General features: G+C 43.9%; 1 protein-coding gene across 3 annotated transcripts in view; it reads right to left on the bottom strand.

Moving 5' to 3' along the window:
- Positions 1 to 5,196: 5,196 nt before the first annotated feature.
- Positions 5,197 to 26,954, bottom strand: part of TNFAIP8L3 (TNF alpha induced protein 8 like 3) — a 361,911-nt gene continuing 340,153 nt past the window's right edge. For all 3 annotated transcript variants that reach the window (XM_069624811.1, XM_069624812.1, XM_069624810.1), the window contains one exon: positions 5,197 to 6,531. In XM_069624811.1, coding sequence (XP_069480912.1) covers positions 5,969 to 6,523 — 555 coding nt within the window. In that variant the 5' untranslated portion in view covers positions 6,524 to 6,531 and the 3' untranslated portion in view covers positions 5,197 to 5,968. The remainder of the gene's footprint in view (positions 6,532 to 26,954) is intronic.

Raw genomic sequence — 26,954 nt, 5'->3', positions numbered from 1 at the left:
TAAGATAGTATCCCTTAACTTCTGTCTATACTGATTGAATGAGGAGGACTCTAAACAGTTCTCTTTTAAGAAAAAATTATATCCCTTTAACTTCTGGATTCCCAAGAGGAACTCTTTGATGTGTTGTGATGGAAGTAACTTTGGAAACCTGTCCATTTCATACCTTAAAACGTGTTGCAGATTGAAACGGCATTAACATGCCAGAATACGGTTCCATGGCCAGATGAATGCCTGACTATTATAAGACTGGTGAGAGTCGCTTCCTCAACATTGACTTTCTATTTCATTTAATTTTAATGTCTTAATGGCTTGTAAATGATAACTTTTTCCATTGCACCTGTTTTTTGCGTTCGTATTTTGAATAAGTCGATTCCACCAAACCTCCTTAATTCCTCCCAGCACATTCTCCTTCATATCTCTTTTATACTCTTTTTATTCTCTAACCGTAAACTTTACCCTAAACCTGACCCTTAAACCGAACACCTTGCCTTACATTTGTCACCCTGATTAGGTTTCGCCGTGTCTGCCTTTAAGATGGCCAAACTATAGCAGGCTCACAATTGATGATCTGACATTTTGAAGTCAATTTCTGGGCATTATGCAGAGACTAGAAGGAATTGTTGTAGTTGAACGTCTTGCCAGCCTGTTCTCAAAACATATGCTTCCACTATTTGCGACACAATTGTGATCGCTACCCGCGAGATGAACTGAAATTGGTATCCAGTGATAATAACGAAAAAAATATAACTAACAACATTTTTAACTAATAATTTTTACCGAAACAATAGTTTCATTTTTTAAAATATATGGGTGGCATAAGGGGTTAAAACGAATGTGAGGGCTTTGGAGTGGGGTTATAAACAAAGGGAAATGGGAGGTGTTGGGGAGGGTACCCCTAAATAAAAAAATGTTTCGTTAAAAATGTTATCATTTATTGATTCGTTAATATCACAGTGAACCAGGAACTCTATCCTTTGGATTTTCACAGGTGTCCTCAGATTAAGTTGTAGATTAAGTGATGACACCCAATACTCCTTGGAGGAGTCTCTGTTAAAAAAAACCTATAGGTTTATTCCTGAATAAAGCTTGTAATGTCACGGTAGAAGATGCTTGCTGCTTCAGAAACTATGCAGAAAAATGCCTTCATAATGCTGTGAGCCCCAGTCTTCCTCATCTGACCTAAAATGTCCTTTAACCTCCAGAGGTATAGAAAGTGGTGGTTAGAAATGAGAAGACGTTATTATGTGCCTTCCAAAGAGATCTAGAGCAACTCACCCATAGTGGTGTCGGCCGATGTAACACACAACATCCCTAATGGCTGCCGTCGGATGATACTTTAGTGTGGGTTATAAAATGGCCTGTCACCTCCTATTCAGACATTCCCCTGTCACAGGGGTCTTCAGGTTTTAGGGAACAGATACAGTTCAGTGAAGATGTGCTCCTCTGAGGACTGAGCAGTTGTAGGTTTTTAAAAGTCCAGCACGGCACATGTGATATCTGAATGAGCTTTTGCTTCAGCTGCAAGACAGACTGATCTGTAAAAGTGGTCACCATCGGGATAGAAATCGGGAGATAATGGTGGTTCCGTTTCAAAATACAGTAAATCAACTAGGGTTATGTTCTCAGTGTGGCAAGACAGCCACTAAAAAAAAAAGAGCTTTAGGGCTTAGCTTTTATTAGTAAAATGCTTGTGATTATGTATACTGTTCGCTCATTATGTTTGTAGATCTAAGTGCAGTGTTATTTATCAATCCTGTACCCATCGTTGAGCATGACTATAGAAGCAACTGTCGGTAAGTTATCTGGAAGTTGAATGAGATGAATTCTAGCCCCAAAACACAAACCATTACATTGATCAGGAGGAGAGTCAATGGCTATGGTGAGGCCAAGCTAGTTTTCCTGTTGTATGAATTAAATTTTGTGGAATCTTCTAGTCTGTCAAAAAACAGAATTTCCTCTTAAAATCTCAAATTAGTACAGATTTCCAGTGCAAGCTCTTGGAAAGGACCAACGAATTCTAGATAATACACCGGGGAGTAGATCATGAGATGTTCTGCGACTCAAACCAGTCTTCTTTGTACATATAAAGAAAGATCAATAACTTGTATTTCTACTCTTCCCTTCAGAAGGTTCCTTTGTTAGTCCAGGGAAGGGAAGGTAAACATTTTAACTGCATCTTCAGCTCAGTAATCCACTTAGCAGGTCAAGGAGATTTCAATTTGCAAGTAGCCAATAAGGTCAGGTTGGAATCCCCTTTTTGGGCCCCTATTCCTTGCTCTCTAGTCCCAATAGTTTTCATTGTTACGTATTGCCTAATTAGCTGATGTGGGCCCCCTCTTGTGAATCTCTTATGAGTCATGATTTTTTTCTGAACAATCTGGACACGTTTCTTGTGTGCTGAGAGGATTCTCCAATGTTGCACTCTCTATTGACTCTTCGACTAGCCATATCAACCATAAGAATGTACAACAAATTGCGACAAAATGACTCGAGTAACAACCCATAATTGATCCAGACGTATAAAAGGCCACACGTCCAACCCTCCCTGGTTTTTTGACAGCTTGACGGGAGCAAAGCATGCCCGCTTTTGAGAGGACCTTTCATAGTGTTACTCCACAACAAGAGTTAGAGGACATTGAAGACTACAGCGTAAGATTACTTAAATCAGGGTCCACTCTATTGGGATATTTGGTAGCCAATCTGCAGCCTTGTGGACAATTGCTAGTCATGTCGTCTGTGCCACTGATGATCCAGAGGGAAGTGGACATTTGCTTAATATCAACACCACAACTGTTTGTTGCACGACCAACCTGTGCCATTGGGTGTCAGTCCTAATAAAGTGTGAGTAGTAACTGGGCCAATAAAAGAACAGATCTGCTAGTCTGTGGCATGCAGCGCTTAGAATACATCAAATGGTGACTGCATTGTAGGCTAGGTGTTGCCCGCGACCAGGTACACGTTCTGGTCTTTGTCAAGCTACACCAAGTTCATAGTGGAGTGTTTCTGTCCCCGGCACAAACATGCCAAACTGGACTCAACCTGTAGTCTTGTTCGGATGCATGGCCAAAGGGGGGGTTATATGTTTTTCAAACCAGCATCAAAGTGCTAGAAGTCCTAAGAAAATGGAAAAACCTAGAAAGACACAAAAAGACCGTCGACCGCGCTCAAATATATCAAGGCAAAATACTTCTCTTTAGCAAGAGAACTCATCGCTGTTTGAATGCAAATGTTGCTGTCTAACTATGCTCTAGCAATGAATTTTAGTTCGTTTAATGCCCTACTATGACCCTTTTTGAGACTTGTCACTTTGAGCACTGTTCTTAAAATGGCCTGCGTTTCCTGGATTTGTTTTTAAATATAAGCACGTTTTCTGTTTTAATTAAGAGGGTCTATTTCTTGAACCCATAGAATAGTTGTATTATTTTGTTCCTGGCATAGGACCTGTGAGTTGATACAGTCCACCTGTCTAGAATCCCATTGTCTGCAAGCCTAATTGCTGTTGATTTGTTCTGAACTGAATTTCACCTTTCTGCTTCTGCTGAGATGGCATCAGAAGCATACAAGTTTCAGGCTCCTTGACCTGAGAGGTGAACAGAAGCCACAATGCAACTTTAGCGGTGACTGGCTGAACCCTGGTTCAAATGGAGCTTTGGTTGGGTCCTCATATGCCCTTACCGTATCTAACTCTGAATGGTGAGCAGGTGGCATCCTTATTGTGCGAGAATGGTACCCAGAATATGCAGATTCCTGTTGGAGGGATTAGGCATTGTGCCTGCCAACTTCACGATCAAAGGGCACTATTGAAGCACACAATCCACATTTTGTGTGAGAGATTCATTGATTAATATCTGAATGCATTGATTAAACAAAGTGATGGATCATTTTCATTGATGTAGGCTGTATAAGGACTTCGGAATGGTGGGGGATAAGAGACTAATGCAGATAAGTGACTATTCCTACAAGTAGACAATGCCAACCTCACCATCACACCCTAGGCCTGGCTCTGGGGAACTGTCAAAGCTTGCCTGCAAACCAAGTGCCTCCTTTAGCAATTGAGCTTCTAATTTGAACCCGCCTTTTATGATATCCCTGAAACGTTATGCCATCTATGGAGATTTGGCAATGTGCACCTTCTCTGCATAGTGGTTTCTGGAACTCGGAATGTCCAGTTGGACAGCACATGTTGTAGCCTATGTGAGCCTTTATTTTAACCTGGCAAATGCACCAGAAGTCAGATCGTGATTATAATTTAATACGAAGTTTTTATGAACAAACTGAACAATGACGAGAACAGCTTAGGGTTGGAACCTCTCAAGTGTGATGATGCAGTATAAACTGAGACTCATGGTCCTAAACTGATTAGATTTGTGAAAGAATTGTCTGCGAGAGGTACACGGTGCACGGATACAGGTGGAACATGGACTGTGGCTTTTGAGAAACTGCATGTGTAGGCCCCCAGTCTAAAATCTTGAAGGTTGAAGGACAGCTTCTGGTTCTTTCCAAACTGGAGCTGCTTCAGAGCAGTAGCGTCACATTCAGCCAAAGCTATCCAAAACCCTGACTCTCGCCTATGAGATACTGGATATCAACCCGGCTTCTTAGATACATTCTAAGATGTGGTAGTAAATGGCTCATTTGTACCCTCGTAGAGCTCTAAACACCCTCTGTTTTTTTTTTCCATTCCCAATTTTCTGTGAAACTGCCCCTGAGAGTCAAGCTTCTGTTTACAAGAAACCTTTCTAACAAGGCATTATTCTGATAGTTTGACAAACAGATGAATCTGTTGGACCTAAATACATTTTTAAAGCTGTGCCCTTCTACTGCTCTGTTCCTCCATTTGCACCCTTACAGCCCTGCCTAGTTGCCCTCATCTCTCTTTGAATGATATGATAGGTTACTTATAACGCGCTTAATACCCAGAGGTTTCTAAGCGCGGACCCGGGCTCCGAACCTGGTTGCTCCATGTCGTCTTGCTTCCAAGGCGAGCATGTTACCCCTGAGCTATCCTCCCAAGACAGGGCAGGAGTAGCACAGGAGTCTGTCAGATTTGGATTCCCAGTTTTTTGGGACAACTTCCATCAGATCAGAGCATCATAGTAAATGGTGAGGGATCATGGGCGTTGTACACAAAAACACATGGACAGAAACAGGTTGCAGACCTCTGGGATAGGAAAACACTTAATAATAGAATGCTAGTTCTTGATCAAATCCTTGATTTAAAATTAGGATACAACTGATTAGGGGATATAACTTTGCCCAAACCTTCCACCTCGTCCTTCCTTAGGGGGACTCTGGTTGCTGCATGTGGATATTTACACAAAAATCCAACAAATAGAGGATATTGCAGATATTGCAGCCGTTCTACCTCAAATACAGTGTCTTGTGCCCCAACCAGTGCATGATTGGACTCACATGTTGTTTTAAACAGACATGGCTGCCTCGGCTGCAAGGCCAGTTTGGTTAAACAGCCATGCATCAAAATGTTAAGCTTAATAGCAATCTGTGCACTAAAACGAAACAACAAAAAGGCAACTCTTAACATGATTTCAAGCATAATAAAGAATAATACCGCCATTTACAAAACTGAGTGGTTGACCTAAGCGCCATTGTTGATTGTGCTAGCAAAGGATAAATCATTGTTCAGATTGTTCTTCAAAGCATTTATGTACAATATTTCATGTTTTCCAAAGTCCTTATCAGTAAAAAAAAAAAAAAAAAAAAGTAGCATTTCTGCATCAGATCATTCATTTGAAACTAGTTTCCCATTATGAGCAAGGAAGTTAAAGGCCTCATCTGTATGCCAACAGAAGTTCCTGTAAAAGTACGCCATACTCGGCAACCGCACTCATCAAGATGGTTGTTGTCTAACAAAATGGCCGACTTGTCCTCTTGTAAGAATAAGTAAATCATTGATATGTCAACAAAAGGTATGCTATCAAAGTTCCTATCCGTCATAAAGGCCATTTTTTTATATGATCCTTTCATCCAATAGTTTATTGACGCCATCACAGATCCTTTGGAGGTAGGGTCTGCATTTTCCATCGTGGCTGTAGAGGGCTGTAAGGAACTCCACATCTGCAAAGTGGTTGAAGACTCTGTTTATGCGCCCATGAGATTTCGGTGTCAAATGCCGTTTCACCAGATCATGCAGCAAATCTTTGCACTCGTTTAGAAGTTCCGCCAGTATCTGTTTATCAAAGGTATACTCAACTTCGTAGAAGCTGACCGCCGTCATGGACGTCTGGTTCAGCTTCTTCCTGAATTTGTCAACAATTTCCAACTCCTCCTGACTGAACTGGTTGTTTCTGTATAGGATTCCGACTTTGATTGCAACTTTTATCAAGTCCTGCATGATTTTATGGGCTTCCTTCTTGTTTCGTATGTATTCTTTTGTCGCCTTGTACAGCTCGTCTAGGATTTCACTGCTCTTGTCATCAATGAGCATGTTGGCCATAGCCTTCGTCGCCATTTTGCTCAACACCTTTTTCTGGGCTTTTAGGGCTAAGCTTTTCGAGCTGAACATTTCAGGTCCTAGATGTAAAAAACAAAAAAAAGAAATGTACATGAGAACAGTATTTATATATCATGGATTCTTTTTTTTTAACTAATACGGTTGAAAATTATTAAATGCAATGTTAATTGAAAATGTAGGTTAACATGCATTTTCTGTACTGAACATTTTGAAAGATAAAACTGTTTATACATCAGCAGAAAATGCTATACAAGCTGAAGCTACATTGTTTGTAAAGCTGTTTCTCTCTAGTCCTTCTTGCTGTTATATTGCCCCGGGAACGGTGTACACACCCACAGTTGACAAACAAAACAGCATGGCAGACTATGTGGTTTTCGAAAAACTCATTTAGCTACCTATTCATGCACTAGCGATTCTATATTTACTCATTGTTCAACAATACCTTTTGGCATGCACACACGGCCATACACTGTACAACACACTGCCATTTTCATAGACTAGTTACTCAGATACTCAGTTTTCTCTCATAGTTCCTGGTAAGAATGTTATTTGCCTGTCTGCTTTACCAGAAGGAACCCACATTGCAAAGGTTTTTGATTTACAATGGTAAGGAAGTTTAATCGATACATGATCCGGATGCAAAGATCTGTCTGCAATTTGAAGGTCACGGGTTCAAATCAGGCCAGCCCTTACTCTGCCTTTCCTACATATCCAGAGGCTGGTTAAGGCAATGTGACTTGGTCAAGTAACAGAAATACATTATAAATCCCAGACAGTTTTTTTTATTGTAAGCTGTCAGTTGTTGACATCATTACTGTATTAAAGGAAGTAGGACATTTTTAGCTACAAATTCTAGCAATAAAAAAATGGTTTAGCGTTGGACCTTTCACCACCAATCGATCTTACAGGTCGATTTACAGAGAAGTGAGTGGTCCTGCAGAGAGCCTTTTCAATGCACAGAGAAGTACCAGTTTTGAATCTGATTTACTCCTGACTTACTGTTCCCTTTCCAGGGGTATGTCCGGATTGGGTTACATGAACGGTCTCTAGGATGTTTCCCTGGAAGCCTGAAGTCTCCCATGCAGTAGTTGTGCTTCCGGGGTAGCAAATTGGAGACTGTTGGATGCAGCAGAGGGGCCAATTCGGGTAAGTGGTGGCGGCGGGGAGAGTGGAGCTGCGTGGCTGCACAGTGGAATGGAGAGGTGCTAGGGGCATCCAGAAAAGGACCCGGGCGAAAGTGGCGTGAACAAAAGGCAACCTTTTGTGGAGGGGGGCGACTTCACAAGCTGCATCCCACAAAGTCAGTCTTTTGGTTCCGGCCTTTGCACCCCAAACCTTTAGATAAAATTACGTTACTTAACATCTTTATGATTCGAATGCTTTCTCTCTACGAGAGGGTTCTGCGCCAGTCAGGCTTACTTCCATTAACTTCCATATTATTATCCAGAAGTCATACATAATCTAAGCAGAGGCCCATTGCATTGTTTCAATCCAACAGTATGTTAGGGAGAATTCTCTAAATGTGCTCATTTCCCTTACCTTTTGAGACCCCCAGAAACTTTGCTGGATTTCTAGGATTTTATTTTTTTTAACCTCAGAGTGTGAGCCTTTTTTCCCACTCTGTATTTTGATGTGTGTTTTACTTTTGTGTTCTTTGGTTATGGAGTTTTAAAACAACTCTATAGGCATCATCTTTTTCTTGTGTGTCACACAGCATCTTCAGTGCAGTGGCACCGGGGTGTCTTTCAGACACCCCAAAGTTTAAACACCTTCTCTGGGACTAACTACTGTCTCCCAGAGCATGTACATTTAAATTGACTTTACTAGTCTCTTTAAATTTACAGACCCAGCACACACTATCTTCCTATAGGGTGCTGGAGGGGTTGCCTAGCATCCCCTGAATCAAAACACTCATGTAACAGTCAAATGTTACCCTTTCCTACTTTAAATGGCTGGTGGCAGTGTTTTAGATCAAACTACCATGATTTTTCCCGACCGCGAACACTGGTAGCTAAAAATCTGGTCAGTCATGTTTTTCAATATGGCGCCCAAGACCTATCTGTAAAAACAGACTCAGGTCATCTTTTTTCGCCGTTTCTTTTAGGAAAGGTCCTTCTTGTGTTTAACTCTGCGCGCCAAACCAGGTTTGGTCCCTTTGTTAGTTGGCCTTTGGCGGACTTCAGTGCTGAAGCCCTCCTCTGGCGCCTGAGTATCTGGGGTGGACAGGATGTGAGGGAGGTGCCCGAAACTCCCTGTGCTTAGTCTCCTAGGAGACCTGAATGCACTCTGGCGTGATTGGCCGGCTGGCTTTCCGGCAAGGATAGCCACCCTGCTGTGTGAGTGACAGCCAGGCTGGAATGAATGGGGGAAAACTGTTTAAAAGCAGGTCTCTGGGACTTGGAAAGCAGAGTTGACCACTGGAACGAAGGAACCGAAGACGAGGTGAAGAAAGAGGACTGCCTCATTGGCAACTCCTGGACGACCGGTGAAGCCCTCCTGCAGGTCTGCATTGCCTGAAACTCCATCGACAGATAAGCTCTTCAAGGTTAACTTCCCCTCTTGAGTTTGGTGGGAACAACCAACTCATAAGCCGCCTGGACACCATCCCCTCCTGGTCGAATTTTATGTAGACTACTGTGCAAAACTGGATAGCCAGTGGGAAGTATACCAGTTTGTGGTCTTTAAGGCACTCGCACCTTAAACCGACGTTTTGCCACGCTTGGGGCCCCTTCCCTGGGCAGTGCAGGAACCTCCCAACAAACTCCTTTTTGTCCCCACGACGGAAGCTCAGGAACAGTGAGGTCTGCTCGAACTGCCAGGAACAACTGCCTCAGCTACTGCTCTTCTTCGCTTTAAAGGTACTGTGCAAGTGCAGTCCGGAAATCTTTTCGGCCACAGTGAAAGTTTGTGAAACTTTCCCATCTTTGAAGGCTTGTCCTTCCCTAAACATTCGTCTAACTTTTCGCCTGACCAAATTCTTGTAAGATCCGTGGCAAAGACTTAACCGTTTACTACCAGAACTATGCTATCCTATACAAAGACGATGAGCCATTGACTTTGGCCCAGGCTTATGAATTGAATTGCTGGTTGTAGTTAACTGAAACCCTTTGCCCTGCCTATGAAAGTATTTGTGATATTGATTCGTATAACCTTGTCTTTTTATCCCTTTTTAAAGTAACTGAAGTGCCATTTTGCTCCCACTTCAGGGGAGCTGAATGTATTCAGTAACTTATTGGTTGTGTATTTGTAGTATACTAGTTTGTGATATTGAGCTGCTCTTACTAGTGTAATGTTTTCCAATTGACTGTGTAAATATATATTTTTTACCAAGAAACCTTGAGTAAGTGTTTGTTTGAATCACTGTATTTGTGGGGCCTTTGCGTGACTTGTTCTACTGCTCACTAAACTCTTAAGATAAGTCTGGCTGCTCAGCCACTGCTACCACATTACTGTGTATTGCGGGCTTGTCCCAAAGGTGAAATTGTACTGACACTTGTAGTCTTAATTGCATGTAGTGTTCCCAAAGGGTACTGCATGTGATTTTGCCTAACACAGTACCTCTGTGTGCTCTAATGAGCCAAGTGTTAGTGGTTTTGAGTAATGCACATTCAGCTTAAACCTCATCGCTGTCTACTCCACTGCCACATTCCATCTAAACTAAGACCACAGTGTGGTCTACTGCTACATTCATTTAGAAAATGCTCTGTGTGTTCTACTGCCACATTCCATCTAAACAATGGTCAGTGCGGTCTAGCACCACTTTCCATCTAAACAATGGGCACAAGTGTGGTCTAGTACCACATTCCATCTAACCAAAGGTCACAGTGTGATCTACTGCCACGTTCCATCAAAACAAAGATTACAGTTTGATCTATTTCCACATTCCATCTAAACAAAGCTCACAGTGTGTTCTACTGCCACATTCCATCTAAATAATGGTCACAGTGTGATCTACAGTCACATTACATCTAAACAAAAGGTCACAAGTGTGGTATAGTACCACATTCCATCTAAAAAAAGGTCAGTGTGGTGTAGTACCACATGCCATCAAAACAAAGGTCACAGTGTGATCTATAGCCACTTTCCATCAACACAAAGTTCACAGAGTGATATACTGCTACATTCTATCTAAACAAAGGTCACCCAGTGTTGTACTGCCACATTCCAGCTAAACAAAGGTCACTGTGTTGTCTACTTCCACCTTTCATGGTCCCATGCTCTCTTTATTTTTAAAATATGTTCCTGTGCACTCTTACTGCTGCATAGTTAAGCGCCACATTAGTGCACTCTGTTTCCCTTGGCCCTCTATGCAATATCCAAGTGCACTCTAAGGTTGGAAGGGCACGCTAGAGGCTGTTTGTCGGGAAAAAAAGAAAGATGATGACTAACTTGGTTTGGAAAAGGACTTTCCCTTTATGGTTTCAAAGTAGTAGAAGTACAAGCTTATCACTTGACTGATTTGTGGGTCAAAGTCAGATTATCAACAAGCTTGGAACTAGAGTTCTTAAATGAGTGGTGGTGATGGAGGAGTGGGAGGCAGGCTCTCACAGGTCTATAGGGCAATATGACAGTGTTTGAAGGCCCAGCCCAAAATGCTAGTTGTTAGGGAAGATTTCTCTAAAGGCAACTTCCCCTCTATATTTGAGGATGCCCCAAGCCTTTTGCTTTTGTCACAGCATCCTGACCTGACTTATGCCAGTGGCGCACAGCCTTCAGCGGCACTCCACTGGGCGTTCTCATTGTTACGGGGAAACTGACACGTCCTTCAGGCTGTTAGTACTGAGAAACGTTGTTTCTCTTAGTCTTTTGATTTTGTTGCCACGTTTGGTATCATTTTATCATTGTGCAAAGTACATTACTGGACCGTGCAATGGGGTCCTTGTGTTTTCTGGCCCTAGTCATCCTCAAAGGATTGTGTGGTGATTGTACAGTGTGCATAGCAACAGACTGGTGGCAGCAGAAGATTTTCTTTGTATTTGTACAACTTTTTACTGAGCGATATCATGCTTACCGCATTTGGTTCATGACTGTGGCTAGTGTCCTTCATGACCTTGCCACAAGGTCTTTTGTCTGTTCCTTTCGCACTTTTGTCCTTTTGGCTTTCCCCCTGGTCTTCCTGACCCGCGACTTCCTTATTTGGCCATGCAGTTGCCTGCAAAAGCCACTTCTTTCTTTAGGTCACTTGTGTCGGTACCAAAAAGGTGGGTTGGGACTGTCTGTCCCAATTCAAACTACTGGTTCCCGGATGTCCAGTGTGCATGAGAACATGAGAGCCTCAGTGGTCCCTGATTGGACCAATGCTGGTGTACATGAGCAGGGCAGATCTTACCATTAGGCCGGCCGGGTGCGAGCACTCGCTGGACTGTGAATATGAGGAGGAGTCCTGCATGCAGACCCACAGATCAGCAACAGGTCTTAATCGACCTATGAATGGAACTAATATCTGGAAGAGCTGAGCAGAACAAAGAAAGATCCTGAGACATGCAGACGAATGTTGGCATCCGAAGCCCGTTGTTGTCCGGGTGGAGCCCTGCTTTGCGTCCAATCCCAGAAGACCTGCAAAGGTGCTTTGAGTCTTTGAAGTGGTGGGACTACTCACTCTCAACGTCTCCTGGTTGCCCTGCAAAAGATCTTGCTTGGAAGTGTCCCAAGGCCATCCAGTGGACTGTCAAGCTCAAACCTTAGCATATGTGGAGGAGCGTTGCTGCATCAAGCTTTGACTCAAGACTTTGGGTGATCCTAGCTTGCACTGAAAAGCACCCTTCACCCGTCATCCCAGCCAATTTGGTTCATGCGATAGAAGGCTGCATCAGATCACAGGAGTTGGGAGTCATTGCATCACCGTGTGGCAGTGATGGTCGCTAAAGGCGGATTCCCTGTGTTCCTTCTTGTGCCCTGAGACCAGCTGCATCAGTGTTTTCTTTTTGCATCACTTGCATCAATAGTTACAACTGCTGTTCCATCACGAACCTTCATCTGCACCTGCAATGCCTGTGCACTTTGAAACCAAACCGAGGGCGGGAAATCAAACTTCTGGTGACTCCATCCAGACCTGGAAGGGTGGTGAGTACTGTTGTCACTTACCAGTGGCCCCTTATTCATCCATATGCTTTTATGCACTGAAGATCACTTGTGGTGTTCTCTTTGGCTTGGATGGCCTCCGCTTCTGCAAGCCCTCCGAAAGTTGGGAATAGCTTTGTTCATCGCAGCATACCCACTCCTGACTCTTGGAAATTGTTTCACCCATTCAGAATTTGTACCCTAACTTTTTCCAGCTTCCTAAAAAAGTACTTTGTGACTTTAACGCACAACAGCTCACTTTTATGCACACTGCTAATATTGAAAACAAGGCTCAATTAATACTAGGGCTGGACTTCTAAAGTTAGGATTTTTTCTTCTGAAATTTGACTCCAGTGGCTGTATATATTTTACATAGTGTGTTGCTTGTGTGATATTTTGCTATTGCTTTTCTTTTTTCGCTTGTGTTGATTCTTGGGCTCCAAATAAATAGTATATTTTGTATACTTCTATCTAATGGTAATTCTTGGTGTTTCACTGTGTGTGCTCATTAAAGACCTCTAATCACCATCACTCCTCCTGAGACCTAGCCTTGACTGTTCTCCAAGTTACTTTAAATTGGTCTGGCTATCTTCCCAGAAGTGTGCCCTGTTTCACTGACAACAGTGGCCTCCTAAACGTCTGTTCACCAGAGCAGAGTTTAGAAATTCATTCTAACACTATGTGGGCCAGTATTTCTCGTAAAGTAGCCCAGTTTTATTGTCCAATGTGGCCCAGATGATGAGTTACGGCACTATCAAGTAGGTAGTCTTGGCTAATCTGAATGAAGAAATATGCTGCATAGGTCACACAGATCTCTTCATTAGGTAGTACTCTTAACGGTGTGTCTCAAAATGTAATGAATTACCATTTGCGATTGTGGGTGAATTTTTCATTGGTGCCCAGGTCGATTTTAAGTCCCAGTCTGACCCTAGTCAGAGGTGGGTAAGGCAAGGGAGATATAAAGAGGGGCTCTAGAGGTTGAAAGTATTGCACATTCAGCCAGTTTGACTTTGTCTAGGAATGGATGTCCTGCATGCAGTGTGAAAAGGGAGTTGCGGGGGAGCCATCATTCAGTCTCAGAAGAATGTGGTTATCGTCTGAAAAGGATCAGAAGACAAGTCCAAAGGGCGTGATTGGAGAGAAGCAAGGAGGCATAGGTGCCTATTAAAATGAGGCATTGTGGCTCAACTGTGTCAAAAGCCAAAGAGAGGTATAGCATAAACAGAACACCCACACCTATGTGTAGTGAGCAATCGTAGCTTTGTTAGTCAGATTGGGATGAGATGAGTAAATATTCCAAATTGTGGTTATTTTCAGCCACGTTCCCAAAATGTTGTGGGCCTTTCATATTGCGAAATTTGGGATTTCTGCTGAAATGTGAAAAGTACAATAAGTTGTAGGCTCTGAGTGGACAGCCAGATTCTACCAAAGCACATTTCTAGTACACATTGCCTTTCGATTAAGCAGTACCCCAGTGCACTCTTCTGTCCCATTCCATTTGCGCATGACCTACACTGCTACATTGCAGCTAAATGTCACTGGGCCTAGTAAGATTGTTGTTTTTGTTCTCCCCTGTTCCCCTCCCTTGCCTTGTCGCGCTCTGAAACACTTGTGTAGGAGCGCAATAGAAATAAAATATCAATATCAAAAATTCACTCCCAGGACACTATTGCACTAATTCTCAAAGATGTGCAATGGAGCGAATGCCAGTGAGCATCTCTGATTTGCCCCTTCTTCAATATACCTGATTCTCAATGCCTTAAACTTGAGTAAATCTGGAGATATAATATGATATGATTGGTTATTTATAACACACTCAGTACTCCGAGGTTTCTAATCGTGGACCCGGGGATCGCACCGGTGTTGCTCCGTGTCGTCTTGCTTCCAAGGCGAGCATGTTGCCCCTGGGCTATCCCCTTGAGACCGCATCATTTCCTGGAGCAGCATCATTGTGATGCTTTAGCACAAATGCGACTCACAAAGGTTTGCTCAAGGGGATCTCAGAAAAGCTCCAGGTGCCTCTACATTTCCTTCAGTTTTAGGCTTTGAAAATCAGGATTAAGTTAGAAAGTGCAAATCTGAGACAGGCCACCGGCATCTCCTGATGTGCTGCATTGCAAATCTTTGACTCCGGCCCTCTAGAACGGCAATTAGTCTCAACATGATCACTATGTACTCCACAGTCACATTCCATCTGAACAAGAGCACTCTGCTACTACCTTTCTAGTAAGTGGAATACCTGCAGGTGGGATACTTTTCTAGTTTACTGCCCCCTTGCTATGGTCAGCCATATCATATTCCAATCTAGGTGATACTATTCAAGTCCTTAAATTGCAGGCAAATGAGGGCCCGTGCATCACCCTGAATAACCTCCAGGGTCTATGAGAAGGTCTAGCACTGTCACCTCTCAGACTGTTCTCCCATCTTGGATTACATGAAGGAAAGGGAGATAGCATGGGATGTAGCAAAGCAATCTTCTAGTTTTTTCTCAGGAGATTTAATGCCAAACTTGATACAGCTGCAAAAGATGGGATCCAACTAGAATGGGATATAATGTCTGGTATTCCCCTGCTTCTCATTGTAGCTACACAAAAGGTTGCCAGACTTTCACTGCATACAGAAGGACAGACCATTGGCCTTTCTTTTGCTACCTACCCTGTTTGTCATCCAACCACCTTACATGCAGTATAATGACCACAGACATCATTGGGAACTCATGGCTTCTTTTCCCACCTTAGATAGGCACATACAAACTATACTTTGATAGCCTACTCTCAACAGAGGCACCACAGTATGTCAAGGTGAACTAATCCCCGTCAACATCAGACTTGCCCTCACGCATCTACAATTGAGAGAAGTCAAGACCCACCTCTTCAGGGAGTCTCTCTTCCTCAACACCTAGGACATCACGTTGCCCCTCGTGTCACATGACGCGCTAGACGCGGCCCACCCCTCTGCTGTCTGCCACCCGGTACAGCTGTACCCGCCCTCTGTATGCTACCCCAAGCTGGGTATCTGTTATTTTACCTCTGAAAAGCGCTCTGTTATGTATTTGTATAGTTGTATACCTTGAAGATTGGTCCACACTCAATAAATACCTCAATAATAAAAGCAGAGTGTAGCATGACATGACAAAGAAAAAACGTGTAACCTTTATGACATCAAGATTCCAGCCTTAAATTGTACCATGATAGCTGCACTACTCCATTCTCTTGGCTAGGTCACTCTTGACTCAGGCTTGACAGTCCTGAATTTTTCAGGATTTTGAAATGGGATAAAACCTAGGAAATCAGCTATCAAACTTTCAGGATTGGCTGATCACACTCATGAACATGTAGGAAATCAGCTGTCATACTTCCAGGATTGGCTGGCCACACTTTTGAGTGCTCTTGCATCCAACATTACATTGTGTACTAACTTACATTTCTCCAAATCTGTCTTGGAAACACAACCCAATTATCACAACACTTGCAGACATACACTCATCCTTTCATTTGCAGAACCATGGTTCACCAAAAAGTACTGACATGCATCCATGCCATCAAAAAACATTATCTCAACCCTCATATCCCTTTGTTTTTATCATCTTTCCCCCGGCTGACTAAGGTCTTGAGTACCTTGTGCAGAGGCATGGTATGTTACTCCATGGACATGCGTAAAGGCTTTGAAACTGCTGTGGTGGTGATTTGGTGCAATTTGAAAGCGTATTAACATAACAAACTTGCTATTAAGCCCATGCAGCTTTGTATGTCCCTTTGATTTAGAAAATAGCCAATGGTCACTAAAATGATAACAGAGGATAGGAAAAGTCCACTCCATAAATCACGTAGGTACGTAAAGAGCTTGTGAAGATGGGCACTTGGAGTAGAGCAAGGACCCCGATGCCTTACCAACTTATGCCAAGTACATTTTCAAGTACGAAATTATGACCCCTCTGCAATAACCTCTGTTAAGCACTATTTACGACCATTTTTATTGGATGGACACCGGATGAGCATCCAGATAGAACTTGCACATGCTGGATGTGGGTGGCAGAGTCCTTACTGCGTTGTGTGTTGTTTTACCAATTATACAGAAATGATTAGGGTCTTTATTGGGTATTGACCCAGCTTCGAGAAGCAATGGAGAGCTTTATAGGGGAAACAACATGATGAAGGGAGAGAGGAAACAGGGAGCAGAGAGCTAACAGGGGAGGGCAGCCAGTTAGGTAGCAAGGAATCTACAAGCAACCAGGGAAGGAAACAGTGGAGAATCACATCACCTTGTCTCAGGTAGGGTGGGGAGGGAGGGTGAGTGGACCTAGGTGTTTGGGAGGAGCAATTCCTGGAAGAGGGGGGTCTCAAGGCCCTTCCTGAACTCTAGAAGCGAGGTGGGGGGTCTGGTTTTGACAGGGAGTAGGTTCCAAATTCATGTCAGGAAGACAAATGTTACCCATCTCCTGAGAAATAGAAGCTATATTCAATGTCGCCTTTTATGCTTTTTTAATTGAAACTACCAAACCTACCAGTGTGCTTTGCCATAAGGAACTTTTTTGGGAGCACTTTGTGTTAGGAATAAGATCAAAACCCCAACAAACGTTTTACTGGATTTCTATTTGTAATCCATGTATCAATTTAATGTGAGCATGGTTTAATGGAAAAAAAAATCAGCATGTATTGTATTTATATTTCTGTGTCACATTTTAATGAAATCAAATACAATTTTAATGGACACAGAACTGTTGCAGCGCTTAGCACTCATTATTTCTCACTTTTTAAAACTTTTATATTTATGCATTTTTATGCACTTTATGAACATGTGTTACCAAAATAAGGATTTTGAGAGATTTCTATGAGAAGCAGGATATCGGTGAACTCTACTGCCACCTTTTATCTAAGCAACATCAAGGGGACCTGTACGATCCCATGCAGGTTATAGTCACCTGCTTGTAAACAGTTTCCCAGTTGGTACCTTACATTTAAGTGCATTCTATTTCATGTTCTAGCGCATCCTAATGCCACCACTCATTAAACCTCTATCCCCATGATCTGTAGTGTTAGGGGCTTATCTAAGAGTTGTAGAGAAGCAGGTGTACACGTCACTCATGGAGCCCAACCCTCACCTCCGGCATATTGAAAGAATAGCAAGAAAGCATTATGAATGACACCTGGTATCATCCCAATGCTGCATCGAAGATATTACAGGTGTTATGCACAGAGATAATCGTATCGAATTTATCCTCAAATTGATGTCTCAGAAGGAAGTCTGCAGACACGACTCGACACAGAAGAACTATAAGTAAAGTCTGACAGATGCAAGGGGATGTCATGAAGAGAAGATACGAGGATAAACTAAACCAGATTTATGAATATGTATAGAATGAAGATGTGACTAAAGTAATGAAGTAAGTGTATGCGAAGATGAAGAAAAACCATATACACTTAGAAGATAAGTAACAAGAAATGCAGTAGATGTGTATACCCAGAAATGCAAGGTAGATAAGATGATGTAGAAGCTTGCTAATGTAGGAAATATAACGCGAGTAAAGCAGCCATGTTGGACATCAGCATCGTATAATAGTAAGCGAGAAGCCTCAAGAAGGGAAACCAATGCTGCCGAGCTGACCGGCACTGGAATACAGATTTGTGCAGACAAAGAATATTTGTTTGGCTCAGGGTCAACGATGCTGCAGCAAGAAGCAACTGCAAGGCACAAAAGGAGTCGTAGAGGATAAACCATGTGCGTAAGATGTATTTTTCTTAACAAGGTTCTGCAGTTTTATTGTGTTTGGTTGAGTCTGTACTGAGACCTGCTGGCAGAAAGAGCGGTGGACCGCAACACAAAGGAAACCTCAAGCTAGGATTCCTGCACTATTTTAGAGCTCTGCTCATCAGTAAGGAAAAAGAAAGCTGAATAACAATGTATCCGTACACTGTTCCCAAAGCCCGTTTGCACAGGAACACTTTGGCTTAAATGCCGTAGCACACTGCCAGTCCAATACCCCACAGTTTCTGAGATTGGGAGCTTTGGAGCCTTTTGTGTCCTTCTGGGTCCCAGTCTCCCTCCCAACCGCCCTCAGCCTTCCTCCCCACCCCAGCACTTGGTTTCGGGCACCCACTGGCCTGTGTTCACGAAAGCCTGTGCGTATTATTCGCGCCTTGAAACACTTGTGTATAGGCGCGTTACAAATGCCATATCATATCGTATCATATCATATCAGGCGAGGACTCTGTACCAAGCGATCTCTGCCAGGCCCTTACTGCTGCACTCAACTGCCCCCCTGTCACTTGCCCCTGTGGAGCTCCTAGCACCCCCCTTCTTCCCAGTCCCTGCTCTCTTGCCCAGCACTTACACTTTCTGAATGCTCACAGGGCCTAGTAGGACCGCCCCTTTCCTGGAAATCAATGTGTTCTAGGCTATTATTCCGATGTTCCCTCCCCTTTGCACTGTGGGGGCTTTGAAACACACATTCTTCATGTATAAGTGCCTCAGAAATGCACAATAAATAAATAAAGTAACTTTAGGCCATCGTTAAAAAAAATATATACTTATGTGCCGATTCATTAAACAAAAACTACATGCACAAATACTTTTGCATATGGAGGATTTGTGTACATGCATGTGTATGACGTGCTTTCTGGGGTTCTGATGGGGGAATGGCGGTCAGCTCCCTGAACGGATGACTTGCACGCAAAGGGTTGCGCGCTCTCTGCCTCAGTTTGCCTTGTGCCAGTCCTGCCCATTCGCACACTTGTGGGCTGGCATTGATAGAAAGAATGCTATAAATAGGAGCTGTTGCCTAACAACCTTTGTACTGAGTGGTGAATTAGCTTCCCTTAATTCAATTAAAGAATACCTTCATGCACTTGACCACAGACACAACATTGTGGTGCCTAACTCGCATCTATAAGAGATCTGTTTCCTTGAATGGACAACGCTCAGATTTCAGATGTTTTTTTTTGTGTGTGTGCGGCTACTTTCATATATATTCAAATAATCGTTTTTTAAATTCGTTTTTTAAAACACTGTTTCATATCCTTCCCTCTTTGCACAGTTCAATGAATAGTGTAGCAAAGGTTGTGTGGTAAACACATGCTGCCACTGATTTGTATAAGGCAAAGAAAGTGTGCAGAGGAAAGTGGTGATGCAGCGCATCGTGTCACCACAATCTGATGAAGAAATCGATGGGATCTCGAAAGCTAATGAACTTGACCATCTCAGCATAATACTTTCAGTTAGTCTAATAAAAAGGTATAACAACTTGGATTTGACTTGCTGTAAGTCAATGAACGATTCTGCTTCATGCACCCCCTAATGACCCTTGGACATACACCAAGAACGAGCCTTAAAATACCTCACTAACAGTCTTACTTCAGCTCCTATTAGCGATAAACCCCTGTGTGGCATAGAGTTAAGGCCTCAAGTCCGTTAAAAGCTTTTGGCTTCACCTCAACTCCATTGGAACATTAGGGCGGGGGCGAAGGGTGAGGGGGGATCACAGCCAGATTAAACATGCGGGTGGCAGGATGTGTGCCCCAGAAGGTGAAAGGTCATGTTTCCACTGCTCCCACCACGCACCCTGTCCATTGTGCACCAGCCCCAAATGAGCCCTCCTGCTTCCGGTGCATGCCACCCCATAACCCCGTTTCCATGGAATCAGGACAGGAAAGGTTCGACTTAAATAAGGCGTGGGTTGACATATCCTCGGGACCTTTCCTTGTTAATAGTATCCATTGGGAGGCCACAGAGCGATGGATGACAGTTAAAAAGAGACATGTCCCTTATAGGGCATCAGCCCGGGTGGAGCCCAGAACTCGGGACCCGCAATCTAGAGAGTCAGTCATGCACCTTTAGCTGGTGCAGGACATAACAGCCAAATACGATCAGCTAATGCTTCTTTGCACACTTCTCCTCACTGGTAGTCAGCATGGCACTTAAGCAAAACAAAAGGGGGATAGATGGAAGGTTTGGAATGAATCCTAACCTCTGGCATTGCTCTGGGCAACCCCCCAGACCATCTTTTTTCAGCCTGCCAAACCATTACAGAAGGAGAACGACCATATGCAAATCAGACCTGGTCCCACTCCAAAAGGGGCAGTCCATCCCAAACTGCCACGTCACGTCCATTTTGCATGAGACCGCACGCATCGACAGACATCTCATCAGTGAGGAGTAGCTTGGGAATCGAAGCCCACGTCTGGGCATACCTGTCCCACTCGGGCGACCTGTGCAAAACAAAAGAGGTGATGACTGGAAGGCTGCATGGCACTGTAACAGCTGTCAGGAGTGGCAAGCGCCAGCCAATGACAGTCAGTTCCACACTGACCGTCAAGGGCAGTCAGCATAACACAGTCGCAGCTGTCAGGTGTAGCACACTGCCAGTCAATAGCAGTCAGTACCACACTGGTAGTCATCAGCTGTTAGTTCTACACTCCCAGTTGATGGCAGTCAGCATTATATTGTCACAGCTTTCAGTAGCACTAAACAGTCAGTTGAAGACAGTCAGTTCCACACTGGCAGTCAATAGCAGTCAGCATGATATTGTAACAGCTTTCAGGAGTACCAACCAGTGGACTAACTTTGCTGAAAATGTTGGGGAGGACATGACATCTGAAGAAAAGGTGCCCCAGCCAAATGAATGGGGACAAAATGGTGTGCCATGAAAGTTGGGGGGGACAAACACCCCTGACCCTCGCTAAAATTACTCCCATGGTACCAACCGTCAGTCAATGACAGCCAGTACCCCACTGACAGCATAATATCACAGCTTTCAGGAGTACCAACATGCCAGTCGATGACAGTCAGTACCCCGCTGACAGTCAATGGCAGCCAGCATAATATTGTCACAGCTTTCAGGAGTATCCCAGTGTAAGACAATGGCAGCCCTACCACACTAGCGGTCAACAGCAGCCAGCATAATATTGTCACAGCTTTCAGGAGTATCCCAGTGTAAGACAATGGCAGCCCTACCACACTAGCGGTCAACAGCAGCCAGCATAATATTGTCACAGCTATCAGGAGTATCCCAGTGTAAGACAATGGCAGCCCTACCACACTAGCGGTCAACAGCAGCCAGCATAATATTGTCACAGCTATCAGGAGTATCCCAGTGTAAGACAATGGCAGCCCTACCACACTAGCGGTCAACAGCAGTCAGCATAATATTGTCATAGCTTTCAGGCATACCAAACCGCTAGTCCATGACAGTCAGTGCCACACTGGCAGTGAACATTATCAGGCGCACCAAACCGACAGTCGGTGACGGGCAGTTCAACACAAGCAGCTGATGGCAGTCAGCATGATATTGTCACAGCTTTCAGAAGTACCAATCTGTAAATCGGCAGTCAGTTCCACATGGGAAGTCAGTAGCAGTCAGCATAATATTGTCACAGCTTTCAGCAGTAGCAAGCGTCAGTCAATGACAGTCAACTCCACAATGGCAGTCAACAGCAGTCAGCATATTGTTGTCACAGCTTTTAGGAGTACCAATCCATCCGTCGATGACAGTCAATTCCACACTGGCAGTCAGTAGCAGTCGGCATAATATTGTCACAGCTTTCATGAGTAGTAAGCTCCAGTCAATGACAACTGTTCCACAATGCCAGTCAAGGGCAGTCAGCATAACAGAGTCACAGCTGTCAGGAATAGCACACTGGTAGTCAATAGCAGTCAGTACCACACTAGCAGTCAACAGCAGTCAGTACCACACTGCCAGTTAGCATAATATTGTCACAGCTTTTAGGAGTACCTATCCGTCAATCAATGAGCCAGTCCCACACTGGAAGTCAGCAGCAGTCAGAATCATATTGTCCTTGCAATGGTCACTCTGATTACAACCTGCCAGATTTGGACCCAAATCTCCAAGAAATTGATGTACTTACACAGATAAAACAAATGTAAACAGCCAGTTATCTATATAATGTTAAATATGCTTTACTTGTTTTTAAGAAGGGAACTGCACAGCGAGAAGTAATTGCCTATAATCCCTTAATTTAGCTGAACGTGGAAACTGGAATTAGATCTTGTGTCTCCTTTTCACATTTCACACAAGTCCCTGAAATTGATACAAAGGAGCTTGCATCTGTAGGTGTGATGTAATACAGGGTTGCATTTATGTATTGCAGGAAAGCATCCTTTAAAGAATACGTGCAAATCGTAAACCAAAACCAGTGCCAAGCAGGGGTAGTCTGAAATGGCCCTACCCAGGTCTTGGAAATGAATCTGTCACCCTCTCCCAATTGTTAGCGCTGTTTGTGCTTCTCTTGTAGTTTATGGCCTATCAGAAACCAAGTGTTGGGGCGCAGGTACACAAGAAGACAGACCCATTTCTGTGCCATGGTTAACTTCTGCAGGCTTCCTCAAGACCCAGAGAATACAAGCTGGAGTTGAACGGCTGTTTGGCTATGTTTTCTTGGATCAGAGGAGCAGCCAATAGAAGCATGCAGGGATGTATACACACAAGTGCATTGAGTCAGCCATCAGAAACAGCGTTGCATGCTGGGCCCAGAAATTCTCCACTTCCAGCCAGAGCCCGCCCCTACTTCAGAAGTTGAACACCAGCCTACTCTCGAGCAATTTTAGGCAATGCTGCAGTGCCTCCCAAAGCGAGGCAGGGTAACTGCTGGTACCATCCGGCAGGCCCAGGAGAGGGGCAGCTCCTTCCCCAAAGCCTGCGCCCCTCTTCCCCACTTACGCAGAGACACACAGTCTCTCCCACTACAAAGCACAGGAAGGGTGAGGTGTGAACCATCACCTCACCCTTCCACGAACAACAGGGTGCTAAGCACCCAGAGGGAACCAACAGTCAGGCAGGGAGGAGCACAAAGACCTGCTGCCCCCGCGGGGGTCCAGACAGTCGGCTACAGCCAGCCTGGGGGTTGGGCCTCAGCCCCCACAGCTACACATCAAAGATCCAGGGCTACCCCTGGGTCTTATAAAAAGAGCTGCACAGCTCACAAGAAATACAAACAGTTTGTGGACCCTGAACGGGGACCCAAACAGTCAGGAGGTTCCCTGTTCACTCAGCGTCTTCCACTCTCATTCTTCTTTTCCACAAAACCCTCCCATCCTAGAAAAGAAGGGAGAAGAACAATCAAGAGAAAAACAGGGCACTGTACGGTGACCACAACAAGTCGTGGGACAAGAAGGTGGCACGGGTCTGAGGGGGTATCCTCAGGACCCGGTGCCCAAAAGTATGATATTATTAGGATATGCGATTATTGTTATTGTTTCCATAACCATATCTGTAAAAATAAAATCCTACGGCCTTTTATTGCCAACACTTGAAAACTGTGTGGTCTAACCTTTCTCTGGGGTGGTTAAGGGTTCGGCCAATGGAAGTTGCATGCATATGGGTCCAGCAGTTAAAAGCGATGGCTGCAGGTGCAATCCATGCCTTGGAACAAACTGCCCCAGCAGAAGTGGGGGGGTCATAATAACCAGGGTTGGAAGTGTATTGTATTTTCCTGGATTCTGAATCCTGCAAAACAACTTCTCCATGAATCCAGAATCCGGGAAAAAAACAGTCCATGGAATTGCTTAGCCTCTTGAATACACTTCGCCAGCAGTGATTAGCTGTTCTCAGCTGTCAGAAACATTCCCAACTCAAAAGAGCCCTGCTCTAACTTGTCATTGTTTATTTGTTTTGAACTTAGGAAAGTAAAAGTGCAGTAAAGGTTACATGGCTGCAGACACAGCAGCAGCGAATGACTATGAGCGGCTATTGTCTCTTAATAGGTGCAATTAATGGCCAAATCAAAATGGTAGGGGTGCGTAAAGGTGTATGTTGTGAGACATCATGACTAGAAACAGTTGATTTTTCTATATTCAGCAGCTTTTTTTTAGGCTTACATTAATCTACACGCTGGTGATTCTTGGCTACCATCTACGATGTAGAAAATAAAGCAAGTATGTTACTCTTTGCTCCACTCTATTGTCGGGTTGGTTTATTATGTGATTTCACATTTCAAGACCCCACTGTTATTTTAGTTCTGTGTTTTTACACATTTTATAAGCCTGTCACTTGCCTGCCATGACTCCGGCCACAGCCCCATCCCACCACAACCTGTACTGTGGCGCCGTTCCATTGCACACTCCCAACCTCACACCATCCGAGAGTACTATTAATCCCTTTCCAGGATTGAGGAAAATCTGATCTGGCACCGTAGCTCCTGTGCCCATCGCTTCCTGGCGCTACTTACTGACAAGCAAACACATAACAAACGCTTGATAATATTGCATAAAAGAGCGACACCACTCTGTTAAGTAAAGATGGTGCCTCCCAAGTGGAGACCCCATGTTCCGTATCCCTCCACCGAGTAATGAAGGGGGAAGGGGAAAAGAAAATGTCAACTAACCACCTGCCGTTAACGAGTAGCTTGTAGGCTAACCTGATTGTTTGAGATTAAATCCGGCAAGCGGGCCAGTCTGTGATGGAATCCATGAATTATAGTAATTGGAACCTGCAATGTTTTGATTGTTATATAGAGCAGCACCATATAAATTGGAGCTGCAATTACTGCAACGCAGTGCCTTAAAGATATAAAAAACAGATCTGCTTTGGTGTTTAATTTAAGCAATGTATTCAGTTTCCCTACCATGATGGATTCGTTCTTGGTCGTAAAAGTCACCTTTAAAATGAAATGCACTTGACTTTAAAGAGAATTCATTTTTATATGCAAATGATCATGAAAAAAGAGTGACAAAGCGCTGACCTCTCTGTTTTCCAGTTAGTGCACAACTGTGCTTAGGCTAGAGTAAGCGTTTGTTTAAACATACTTGTTTGCCTACGGTGCTTCATGCTGGACTCCTCCGACTTCTAAGCACTGTAATAATAGTTGTTTTACTCAATTTAATGGTACTCAATTCATCAACCTCAGAAGGATGAAGGGCTGAATCAGCCCTGTCGAGATTAGAACATGTGAAGTGCAAGCTTTCCTTATGTCTGACGCCATTGCATTAACTCATGAGCTTTCCTCCTGGAATTCAAAGAGATGCTTGTTTCTTTAATTTCCATTGATGTTTATTGGTGGTGAGGGTTTTGAACACTGTCATTCTTAACATAGCCACAGTGTTGCTTCTGCAATACCAGCGCCACAATACAAAGTCATGTTCGCCAGATTGTTCGGCAGACACAACTCTTCTTTCTTTGTTTTGGTGTTTTAAAGAGTGCTGCACGTCAATTCAGCCACTTAACTGAGGAAGTCGTGGAGCCTTCAATGATTCCTTATGGAATTTCAGGACGAACATACTTGCCCTTAGCAGTTTTAAGGATGTGACAAATCAACGTCTGGGGCACCGGTGGTCCAGGGATGAATATCGGTTTCTAAACCATCAATCAGCCCCACACCTCTAGTACAACAGAAGGGATACGAACAGATTGGAAACAACTATAATTGAAACACAAATCAATTATAGACCTCCTTGTCCAATTTTGGTAACGTGGACAGAAAGGCAGGCTTATTACTGCGAGGTTGTGGATTGTTGGTTAGTTGCAACACAGTGAAAATACAATTATTACCCAATGATACAAGCAACTGTCCAGTCAAGGTGGTATACAAATATCTACTTTATTATTATCACAAAGGACAGTTCTAGCACACTACAAAATACAAATCATCCTGTAAAGGAATGCAGAGGATCGACAGTTTCAAGAAGGAAAGGGGATGCACTCTGGATAATGACAGGAGGGTAGTCTGTAAAGTAATTAATCTCAATAGTTTAAGGATACTTGATTTCAACACAAGGGGAGCAATGGATTGTAGAATTTCACTGGGGCTTTTGGAGAAGGACCAGAGGGACAGAACCACAATGTACCTTGTGCTTGTAGAGGTTCTTGTTGCTTGATGGTGTAGAGTCGGTTTCTGGGTGTTTTGCAGCTTCTGCAACAGAGTTCAAGACGGGAGATAGCTGTGGGTATCAGGTGGTAGGGAGTTCAGCGAGCGAGGCTGGATGGACGGCTGAAGGCTGGCCTACATGGCGACTCGGGTCAGGAATCGTCTCAGTTCTGGTTTGCGGGTCTGAAGCACTTGTCAAGGCGTCTAGGATGACGCTAATGACTGTGTCATGACAACAGTCAGGGGTGTTGTCGGTTGCAGCTCGAGGGGCTTGACGGGCTCGCTAAATGCTCTTAAGGTGGACGCTGCTTGATGCTTGTCAGTGCACTCCTCTTAGCTTCTTCGCTGGGCTTGTGTTGTCCTTTAAGGCGGATGGCCCAAAGCTGAGAAGAGTGTTGCAGGCAACCGTCTTGTCCTTGGTTTGGTTCAGAGACTCTCTGGCACTTCCCACCTAGGAGGCTTACTGCAGGGCCTAACAATGCACGCTGTGTGCTGGCTGGGTACCGATTCTGGAGCTGCCGGAAGGGCTCTCTGTATTCAGTATCTGCCTTTGTTGGCTGGGAAATGTTTAGAGGAGGGATCTTGCTTCCCTGTTGGAGTTCCTGGCC

Source organism: Ambystoma mexicanum, chromosome 11 (assembly GCF_040938575.1).
Source record: "Ambystoma mexicanum isolate Mex_15411 chromosome 11, UKY_AmexF1_1, whole genome shotgun sequence".
Classification (NCBI taxonomy): Eukaryota; Metazoa; Chordata; class Amphibia; order Caudata; family Ambystomatidae; genus Ambystoma; species Ambystoma mexicanum.
Note: the sequence above shows the minus strand (reverse complement) of the source record. Positions and strands in the feature narration are given on the sequence as shown.